At 32.7% G+C, this 11,193-nt stretch overlaps 1 protein-coding gene across 1 annotated transcript in view; it reads right to left on the bottom strand.

Annotated features, from left to right (window-relative positions):
- Window positions 1-2,367: 2,367 nt before the first annotated feature.
- Window positions 2,368-11,193, bottom strand: part of LOC122503293 (DDB1- and CUL4-associated factor 13) — a 117,224-nt gene continuing 108,398 nt past the window's right edge. Inside the window, exons 6-7 of the mRNA XM_043613773.1 lie at window positions 2,626-2,789; window positions 2,368-2,543 (exon numbers count right to left, since the gene is read on the bottom strand). Coding sequence (XP_043469708.1) covers window positions 2,456-2,543; window positions 2,626-2,789 — 252 coding nt within the window. The 3' untranslated portion in view covers window positions 2,368-2,455. The remainder of the gene's footprint in view (window positions 2,544-2,625; window positions 2,790-11,193) is intronic.

Genomic DNA, 11,193 nt, shown 5'->3' with positions numbered 1-11,193 from the left:
TGTGAGGAATACACTCGGGGTAAAGTCGCTCACTTTTTTTTAAATTTAAAATTTAGAATAAAATAATTTCAAGATTATATTTTAACAATAACACAATTTATGACTTGTTAAAACCAAAATTGTAACTACATTTCACTTTCTCTTAATAAAATATAACATTATTTAAATCCATAGTTGTAATTCATGAAACCTATATTCATTATTTATTAAACCAATTTGTTGTTTATATAATTGTTTATAGAACTCATAGTTTATCAATAATAAATCATACTTAAGACGGGAATAAGACAAATTTTAATATTTAAAAAATAAAAATGTTCCGTCTTGAAAAGATAAAGTGAGCGGGTTTACCCTGGAAAATTGTAATTTACAAATTTGGTATAGGTGTATTTATTTATTTATTTATTTATTTAGTAGATAAACGGGTGAAAAATACCCTTTACATAATATAATACATATGATACATATGAGTAATATCTAGATTCTATAAATTAAACATCGGCCAGTACAGAAAATTGTAATTATAAATTTTCATTTAAGACAATTGCTCGTAATGCGTCGACAAATCTCTCTATTTTTATATCAAAAAATTCAAGGCTACTAGGACAAAGATTCGCTTGCCTACAGAGTCTAGTAATAATAGAATTCTTTCCATAATTAGTTCTATGTTTTTTAATATAAAACAAATTATAGCCTCTTAAGACTCTAACTGGAGTATAAAAATTAACCTGAGAGAGAATTCTAAGACAGTACACGATGCCGTTTATAATTTTAAACAAAAAAAGCAAGTCATTATATCGAAACCTTGTGTGTATCTTAGGAATTTTAAATTGTGAACGTAAAGCATCATAGTTATGTGAAAAAAGTCGTAACTAATACCAAGTTGCCTAGCAACAAAGCGCAAAAAACGATTTTGAACTCTTTCAAGTCTAACAATGTGAATGAGGTAAAAAGGAGACCATATCACAGAAGCAAATTCAAGGATTGATAAAACAAAGGAATAGTATAGAACTTTAAAGGAAATTAAACTTCTAAAATTTGATGCATTTCGTATAATGAACAGCCTATATAATCGAACAGCCTTGTTTACAACAACAGTAATATGGTTAGAGAAGGTCAAATCATCACTGAAGACAACTCCCAGATCTCTCACCTGGGTCACTCGAGTTAAAGAGAAATTATCAAGCTTATAATCATGATTAATAGTAACTTTTTTCCTAGAAAAGGAAATTACAGAACATTTGTTAATATTAAAATGAAATTTACTACTAATACACCATTGATGAAGACGATCTAAGTCAGACTGAAAATTTATAAAAATCATCATGAGAACCAATAGTCATATATAATTTCAGATCATCAGCAAAAAGTAAAAAAGAACAGAATTTAAATGCAGAATTTATGTCATTAATGAATAAAAGAAATAATAAGGGACCCAGGTGAGATCCTTGGGGGACACCAGAAGTTGCCGTAAACATCTTAGAGTAAACACCATCCACACGGACACACAGGCAATTGGCAATTAAGTAACTACGAAACCAAGAAACAATATTAGGGCCTATGCCCAGTAACTTTAGCTTTTTAAGAAGGATTTCATGATCAATTAAAAAGTTTCTCTAAGTAAAACTAAAAAAGATAAATCAAAAAATCTTTTTTATTTTTTTTAGTAGAAATCATAAGCTTTCAAATGATATAAATTAACTTGGATTTAGAGAATAATTTCCTAGATTTTTACCGATCTGAAAAAAAGTGAGCGGGTTTACCCCAGTCTCCCCTATGTACTGACTTACACCAATAAATTTATTTAATTATGAACTTACAGGGTTAAAATTCAATTATTTCTAAAAATTCACGCTATAATTTTATCACAATTTTTGAAAATGATGGAAAACTTTTCAAGAATTTTATCATAATTTTTAAAAATAATTGATTTCATGAGAAGAATTTTGCTACCTATTTATAAAAATAACTCAATTCTTGACGAGAATTTTTAAAAAATTTTGCAAATAATTGAATTTTGGAAAATAATTTTATTAAAATTTCTTAAAATAATTGATTTTATGGAAAGATCAATCTCACAAATAAATAAATATTAAATAAATTTTAATATTTAATTACCGAATGATAAATTCATTTCCTTTAATTAAAAAAAATTATTTGTAAACAATTTATTAAATATTTATTAAAAAATACTTTTTTAAAAATGTCTAATTCTAAATAGATATTCCATCCCCTTTGAATTCAAGCTTAATACATTTAAATTGGTTCATTAGTTTTAGAGAAATAAAAATTCCATTTTGCAATAACTATTTCCAAAAAAATTAGTAAATTAGTAACATACCGAGCAGTCAAAAAATTACGTCGGCATTTGTCAAAAAGTTTGTTATATATTTTTACACATACATAATGAAAAATAGTGAAAATTTTGCACTTCTCAATTTAAAAAAATTTGCATTTATTTCTCTTCTGCAACCACGTGTTTTTGTCTTTCTGCAGTAAATGGCACTTCGCCTTTCTTTGAATGAATTCTTCTATTTGACTCCCTAAAAATTAAATTTATACATTAAAGGAAAAATTGTACAATGAAATAATTGAAAGAAAATTTTGTTCATAAATAATACATACTTGCGTGCAATTTTTTCTCGAGATTTTCGAACCTCAGCTTGTGCATTATAAATATGCTTTGGCACTTGTCTATGACGAGCGATTCGTCGTACATGAGGATGTGATCCATATTTAGCTTTCAGAGTTTCACTATATTGCAAAGCTAGTTTCTCTCGTGGTTTTAACTGCAAATTATTAAAATTATTTAAATATGTTACTTATTCTTCATCTACATGTCGACGCCTCCTGTTGATAAAATCTTATTTCAATTGTCAGAAAAATAAAATTCTATTTAGTGTGTGCACTAATGTGGGTTTCTTATCTTATTTCATGATACTACTAAAATGACAACTATGTAATGTCCCCTTTAACATATATTTTCGTTAAATATTTTAACCACTTCGCCGGTATGGCGTTCCATGAGTAAGTAGCAGAACCGGCAAAAAGTGCGAAAATGGCGTTCCTACTTGAACTCGATTTCAAAAGTCTGTAGTCAAGTTAAACTTGCCAAACTCAAATATTCTTATTATTTGAGATAAATGAAGACGAACAGGACAAGAAAAAATTATTTTTTCGAGGTGTCAAATAGTTTTATAAGGGTTTTAATGTAGCCAATTTTTATAATATACTTATACAATTAATATATACACTGAGAAAACTGGAGTATTGGACTAAACATCTGGAGGGACAAATCGTTGATATTTGAGAGTTAGCTATTGGATAACAATCTAAATGTTCAAATACACCATTGACAGATATTCGTGCCATTTCTCTTGGAGGGAAAATGAGTTTATAACAGAGGGACAAATTAACCATCTTGAGAAATCCCTTCCTTATCCGGCGCGAAATGAATAAATATGGCAACCTAACCCCTAAATTAAATACATAAAATGTCAGAAAAATAATTTCGCGCGCATCAGATCGTACACATTTTCTGCGCAACTTTTAACCCTCAGATATAATGGGAGAGAATATACAAGTAGATTTCCATTATCAATTCAAAATTTATTTTAGAAGGACTATTTAATTCTCTTCATAAGCAAAGGAAACATACACTTTTTGAACCTCCGAATTTGACACTCCAGTTTTCTCAGTGTACATTAATAATAAATATATTATATATAAATATAATAATATTATATAAATATTATAAAAATAAATAATATTAATATTAATATTAATAATATTATTAATATATTATATTAATTATATTATATTAATATTATTATTATTAATATATTAATATATATTTATATACTTATACAATACTTTTTACAAGTGGCGTTCCAACATTCACCCAAAGTGGTTCACAATATTGGATCTGACTATTTTTGAATTTTTGAAAATCAATTTAAGATTCATAATCTCAAATAATTAAAAACATTTGGTTTGGTAAACTTAATTTGTTTATAGAGTATAGAAATAAAGTTTAAATAGGAACGCCATTTTCGCATTTATTGTCGCTTCTGTCACCTACTCAAGCGACGCCAATTGGAAGTGGAACGCCACGCCGCTGAAGTGGTTAAAAATATATGTTTTGAATAAAATACACTACCGTCCAAGAGTATCAGGACGATTACACGCGACTCTATAAAAAAAGATGCCATCACTTTTTCAATCATATCTCGGAAATAAAAGGAGATACAACAAAAACTTAAATACGGTTAGAAAAATGATTAAATTTTGCGTAAAATAAGCCGTCTTTAAAGTCATTTCGTTAACTATTTTTGAGTTGTAGAGTGAGAAGGAAAAAAAAATTATAAAATTTTCTCATTTTGGTCTCTTGACTTCAACTTTTTCAAAAATCTAGAAAAATTGAGAGAAAATTTTTTTAAAAACATAGAAATCTTTGTTAGAATTTCATCTTTAAAATAAGTCTTCAAAAATTAAAAAATGTTAATCCGTCTTCGATTTATTATTAAGAATGTGAACAAATCGGTGCATTGGAATTCAACTGTAACGACTCGATTCTGGCTTTGCGCGGATGCGAATAATGGGAGAGAAAGCAGGGACGAATTCATGCGGGAAAACGATGAACCTTCGAGTTTCATTATATTCTTCGTAAAACATCATTATTTATTATTCCCTAGCATAAATCCGTCCCTGCTTTCTTTCCCATTTGCAGCCGCGCGAAGCCAGAATCGAGTCGTCACACACTGAAAAACTGTTGGCAGAACTGTTCGTCCAATGCGCTGAAGTGCTGCGTTAAAAAGAAACGCACAGCTCACTTTAGTTTTGGGAGAGTAACTCTCCTTTTTGGTAGAGCAACTCTCCTTTTTGATAGAGCTGCCGAACTATCTGTCAAGCAGCCGCTCACTCAACGCCATTGGGTAGTCCAGTTTAAGAGAGCAACTCGCCCAATTTTGATTGAGCTGTGAGTTTAAACATCAAGTTGCGCTGCACAACAGTCAATAGCGGAACTGTTCTATCAACAGTTTTTCAGTGTAGTTGAATTTCAATGCACCGATTTGTCGCAACACGGCTTCACACTTTTAATGATGAATCGAAGACGGATTAACATTTTTTAATTTTTGAAGACTTATTTTAAAGATGAAATTCTAACGAAGATTTCTGTGTTTTTAAAAAAATGTTATCTAAATTTTTCTAGATTTTTGAAAAAGTTGAAGTCAAGAGACCAAAATGAGAAAATTTTATAATTTGTTTTTCCTTCTCACTCTACAACTCAAAAAATAGTTAACAAAATGACTTCAAAGACGGCTTATTTTACGCAAAATTTAATCATTTTTCTAACCGTATTTAATTTTTTTTGTATCTCCTTTTATTTCCGAGATATGATTGAAAGAAAACCATGGTTATGCTATTAGACCCTGGTAAAAAAGCCTCATAGAAAATATTAGAAAACACTTAAAAACCTTCTAGGAACACAATGTAAGATGAACTAGGTTCTACTATTTTTTTAATAGGTTTTTGTCCCAATGAGGAATGTACAAGGTTCTAATGTGTTTTTAATAGGTTGAGAAAATAATAATTCAGAAGTAAATTAAAGCAAATTAAACGAAAACATTCGGACCATTTCGTTTAATTTGCCTTAATTTATAAAGGATCTCGGACGTTAAAGATTATAAACTAATAATTCAGAAGGTTCCTAATGTTTTCTACAAGGTTCCTATGAGTGTAAAATAAAAGTTTTTAGGCGTATTCTACCTTCAAAAATAGTGATCTAGCACAATCTTCAATTTCATGAAAAGTGCCATTTTTGAAAACTAAAATTAAAAAATCCATTTTTGCTTGAAAAAATGTCAATTTTGGTCTAAAGAAAATCGGAAAAGTACTAGTCGATGGGAAATTTTCCAAAGAATCTAATGCCGTTAGAATTCTTGAGATATTTCAAAACGCATGCGCAGTAGATTAAAAAACTACTTTTTTAAAAAAAATTTATAACTCAAAAACACCTTTTTCGATTTGGCTCGAATTTTCAGGACACATAGTTGAAAAGCCATACTTTAAGATGATTATTCCGGAAATCTGGGTATTTTGAGTTTTTAGCCACATTTTTGCAAAATAGTGAGATAATTCGATTTTTTTCAATGTTTCCTTACGGTTTTTGCATTTTTGTGCCTATACGCAGCTATATAGAAAAAATCTGAGCTCAAATTCACAATCCTTGGAAAATTTCTAATCAATTATCTATATTGAAACTTAATTTTCTTTATTTTAGACAAATTTTAACAGTAAAATCAAATACAAGTTATAATTAAGAGTATTAAGGGGTAACACTACCTTAGAGTCAGAAAAAGAGACCTATATCTTTGATGATTTGTTTTGAGAAAATGGAAACTAGAATAGGATTTCTTTTTGGAGGGTTTAATAAATACATATTGAAGAGTAGAAAAAAAATTTTTATTAAAAATTTTATAACAAAATGGCGGCGGTAAATTGCATAGGAAAAATCGACTATTTTTTTCTTTACCAAAACGGCCGGAAAGGTTTCTTGAAAAGTTTAAGTCCTGGAACAGAAAACAAAGAAATTCTATAATCTATATAATATAAACCTGAAAAGTACATAGGAGTTTTTTTTTATATCAATTTTTGTAGAAATGGTGCTCTTTTTTAGTAAAATAATCAATTTTTTGACAAGAAATAAAAAGTAAATTGTTTATAAAAATTAAAGTTTACATCCAATTAAAAAAATCCTATGTACTTTTTAAGTTTATATTATATAGATTATAAAATTTCTTTGTTTTGTGTTTTAGGACTTAAACTGTTCAAGAAACCTTTCCGGCCGTAAAAAAATAGTCGATTTTTACTATGAAATTTACCGCCGCCATTTTGTTATAAAATTTTTAATAAAATTTTTTTTTCTACTCTTCAATATGTATTTAATAAACCCTCCAAAAAGAAATCCTATTCTAGTTTCCATTTTCTCAAAACAAATCATCAAAGATATAGGTCTCTTTTTCTGACTCTAGGGTAGTGTTACCCCTTAAAAAGGTGCGCATGACGGTTAGGGTGGGCCAAAAATTTTTTTAGTGGAAAAAAGCAAGAAACCCCTGCAATTTGTTTCAATGACAATAAAAATAAATGCGTATTTTTTTACTTTAAAAAATATTGATATTACCGAGCCACCGAGAACTTCAATTTTCCCATATGAAATGCATTAGGAAAATTTAAATTTTCGAAAAATCATAATCATTTGCGAGGGTTTCTAAAAAGTTAACATTAAGCTATTAGGATTTATAGAGGGCTCTCCGCCAAGTAATTTGACATATATAACTTCCAATTTTTACCACCCCTACCTTCTACAGCACTACCCCAAAGTTATCCCTTTTTTGGATATTTACACGGAGAAAAATAAATAGTAATAATTATACTATTTTCGATGAAAAATTACTACTTTTAAGTAGTAATTTTGAAACTGCTCGAAAAATAGTAACTTCTGCTTCGTATTCAAACGATTTTTACTTTTTTGAAAAAGTATAATTTACTTCAAGGAATCTAAATTTTATTAAAAGCCGAGTAATATTTAAAATGTCCCGAGCAATTAATACTCTGAGCGAAGCAACTTTTATTACGAATCAGAGCAATTATTACTATTTCGGTAAAGATTTTTACTCGTAAAAGTAGTAATCCGTACCCACACAATGACGCGCCTCACACCGACGGGCGAAACGAATGCCGGCGCGCCTGCGCGTCTGTCCACGCCGTGACGAAAAAAAATGCTGGTGTAGAGAGCTGTATTGTCTCGTTTTATTTTAATAAATTAAAATAAAATAATCAGTGCGTTCAAAAAATATGTTTTCAAGTAATTAACAATCTGCATGTGTATTATTATTCATTATTCATAAGTTTTACTTTTTTTTCACATTCTTACTTACAATTAACAACTTAACATATCGGAAAATCTTAACATCTATACAGTTTCGAACCCTACCTAACTTTTTTTTTTTTTTTTTTTGCTTAGGGACTTTTGGGAAATCTGCCTACAGATACCTTGGATTCCGCACTCCAAGGTTATGTGGGGTTGGTATGATAAAACAAAAGGAAATATAAAAAAAAGAAAAATAAATCTATAAAAAATTAAATTTAATACACTGGCGACCTACTACCAGCCCGACCCACTAAAACCCGTAACCCTTCTTCTGGAGCCCTTTACCCTCCCTCGGAACTGTCGTAAGACTTTAGCCTTCGAGGGTGGCGCTCCAACTCTGTCGCTAATGCGACTTTCTGCTTTTCTCTGCGGTTATCCTGCGTTAATAGTTAAAAATTTAAAACTATTTCACTATAAAGCGGAATTAACAGCACAACAATAATTAAAAATAACAAATGTGTAATTAAGTGTAAAAAGTCAGAAGATAAAATTATAAACGGATATATAAAAAAAAGAAAAAATAAACGCGTATAAAAAATTCAAAAAACATAAAACTGTACAAAGATGAATAAAAACACAAACAATTAAAAAATGTATAAGGACAAATAAATCACAAAATAAATTAATAAAAAACAAACGAACAAAATTAAAAGCTGTTTAAATTACGCTTTTTGGCGGCCGTCGAGATCCTTCCTCGACATAACCGAGATTATGAAGTTCTCGACTTGCCGCCAATTCTCTTCCGACTGGGTCATCAGCGATACCATGTTCTCCGGTGTAACTTGACTGTTTATACCTTCGAACATGGCCCGCCTCTCCAAGTCCCAATTCTTGCATGAGAAGAGGGTGTGCTCCGCGTTGTCCTCAGGGAACTGGCAATATGCACACACCTCGTTCTCGCGTAATTTAAAGCGACACAGGTACGAGTTAAAACACCTGTGACCTGTGAACGCCTGAGTCAAGTAATAGGAAACCTGACCGTGTTTCGTATTCATCCAGGTGGCGAGTGCCGGGATAAGGCGATAAGTCCATCGACCTTTTTCCTCACCATCCCATCTTTCCTGCCATCTTTCTATGAGCCTGTGCCTCGCTTCTTTGCGAATCAGGCCCTTGCTTGGTCTTAACTCCTCATCCAAGGAACTTCTTTCTTTAGAAAAGAGAAACATTTCTTCCCTTTCCCTCGCCAAAAGATCTGCTGGCGGGACACTTGCAAGGACCTGCACAGCACTCGTAGATACCGTCTTATATGCAGAGATGATACGCGTTGTTATCGATCTCTGCGCCGACAGTATCTTTTCACAGATGGTAACACATCTTTTGCTCCTCAGGGATGGGGCCCATGCTGGTGCTGCGTAGAGCATTTTAGAATGGGCGACACTCGCCACCAGTCTTCTTTTTTGTTCACGGGGTCCGCCAACATTTGGCATTAACCGTGAAAGATTAGCCGCACACTCCATCGCCTTATTCGACGCCATAACCATGTGGTGGTGGAAGTTTAACCTTCCATCCAACTCCACACCAAGGTATTTAATTTGTTTACTCCACTTGACCTCGAATCCGTCTATCACGATTCGTGGGAGCTCATAACCACGTCTGTCTGTGACCAGCAGTGCCTCGGTCTTTTCCAGGGCCATTTCAAGACCTCTGGTATCCAGCCAGCTTTTTGCTAGTCGCAGACATTCGTTCACCAATGTCCCAAGAGCCTCCTCACTCTCGGCAGTGCACACGAACAACGCGTCGTCCGCAAAGCCGATGATCACCGCACCTTCGGGCAGATCCATTCGCAGAAAATCATCGTAAGATACATTCCATACAAATGGACCCACCCTCGAGCCTTGAGGAGCCCCACGCTGCATCTCTTCCTTGAGAGTGCAGGTGTCTCCCTCATATATAACCCACCTGTCGCTAAGATAATTATCCATTATCCGCAACAAGTAGGGCGGCATGTTTTTCTTTTCCATCGACTCGATGAGATCTTTCCATCTTGCGGAATTAAACGCGTTGCGTATGTCAATTGCTACCAACGCGCAGAAGCTCTTCTTTTTCCCAGGTCCCAATTTGTTTTTTCCTGCTTTGGCTATGTCCACAACTGCCTGGATGGCATCAACCGTGGACTTGCCTTTACGGAAACCAAATTGGTGATCGGATAGACGATTCTCTTCGGTCAAGTGGCTTTGCATTCTCTGCAGAACCATATCCTCTAGAAGTTTACCCATCGTATCTAGCAGGCATATAGGCCTGTACGATGAAACCTTATCTAGAGGTTTTTCACCTTTCCTTAGGAGGACTAACCTCTGTCGCTTCCAGTCGCGGAAGAACTCTCCTCTCTCAAGGCAAAGATTGAAGCATCGAAGCAGAATCTGGGGTGAAGTGTCGATTACCAACTTTAGGATCTCGTTACTTATCCCATCGATTCCAGGCGCCTTGCCTGTTTTCAATCTTTTGCCTGCTTTTTGCAGTTCACTAAGTGTGAAGAGTTCTTCCTCTTCGACTTTGCAAAAACTCCAGTCCCTTCTAAGGTATGGTTCTGCAGGAGGAAACAAAGAACTTATTATCTTTCTGACCCAATCGGGATTGTCCAGGCCGGGGGTCTTTTGCCTCGTCACTAATTTCTTAGTCACGATTTTAAAAGCCAGACCCCATGGGTCCTTGTCGACTTCCTCGATTAGGTCCTTCCAGCTACGGCGTCGCGACTTACGGATCTCTTTCTTGAGGTTCTTTTTCGCCTTCTTGAAAGCCTCTTTCAGCAAGGGATCTCCCTTAGATCGGGTGTATGTCCTTCTTGCTTTGAGGCATTCCTTTCTCAAGGAGACCAGCTTTTCTGACCACCAGTGCAAGGATTTTTTCCTTGGAAAGGCTCCTTTGCGACGTGGCATCGACGCATTGCAAGCGGTGAAGATTATATTTCGCACCGCTCGCACCTCTCCATTTAGACTTTTCGGCCTCTTCACCCAGCCCAAGTCCTCAATTAAAAGGGCTATGGAGAAAATTTCATGTTACCCGCATATATCTCTTTTCGATAAAGTGAATCATACATTATATTTATTTAGATAAGTTACTGAATTAAAATATAAACATTTATAATAATAATAATAATAAACAGTATTATTAATTTAAAATTACTTATTTTAATTATTAAATTATTAGATTATAATGTTAATGATTTCATTTATTTATATAATTTTTATTAATTAATTAGAAATTCATTAACTAATTATTAAGTGATTATACATGAATTGCATACTTTGGAAATTGATAAA

This window comes from Leptopilina heterotoma, unplaced genomic scaffold (assembly GCF_015476425.1).
Source record: "Leptopilina heterotoma isolate Lh14 unplaced genomic scaffold, ASM1547642v1 Lhet_256, whole genome shotgun sequence".
NCBI lineage: Eukaryota > Metazoa > Arthropoda > Insecta > Hymenoptera > Figitidae > Leptopilina > Leptopilina heterotoma.
This window is presented reverse-complemented; position numbering and strand designations above follow the sequence as displayed.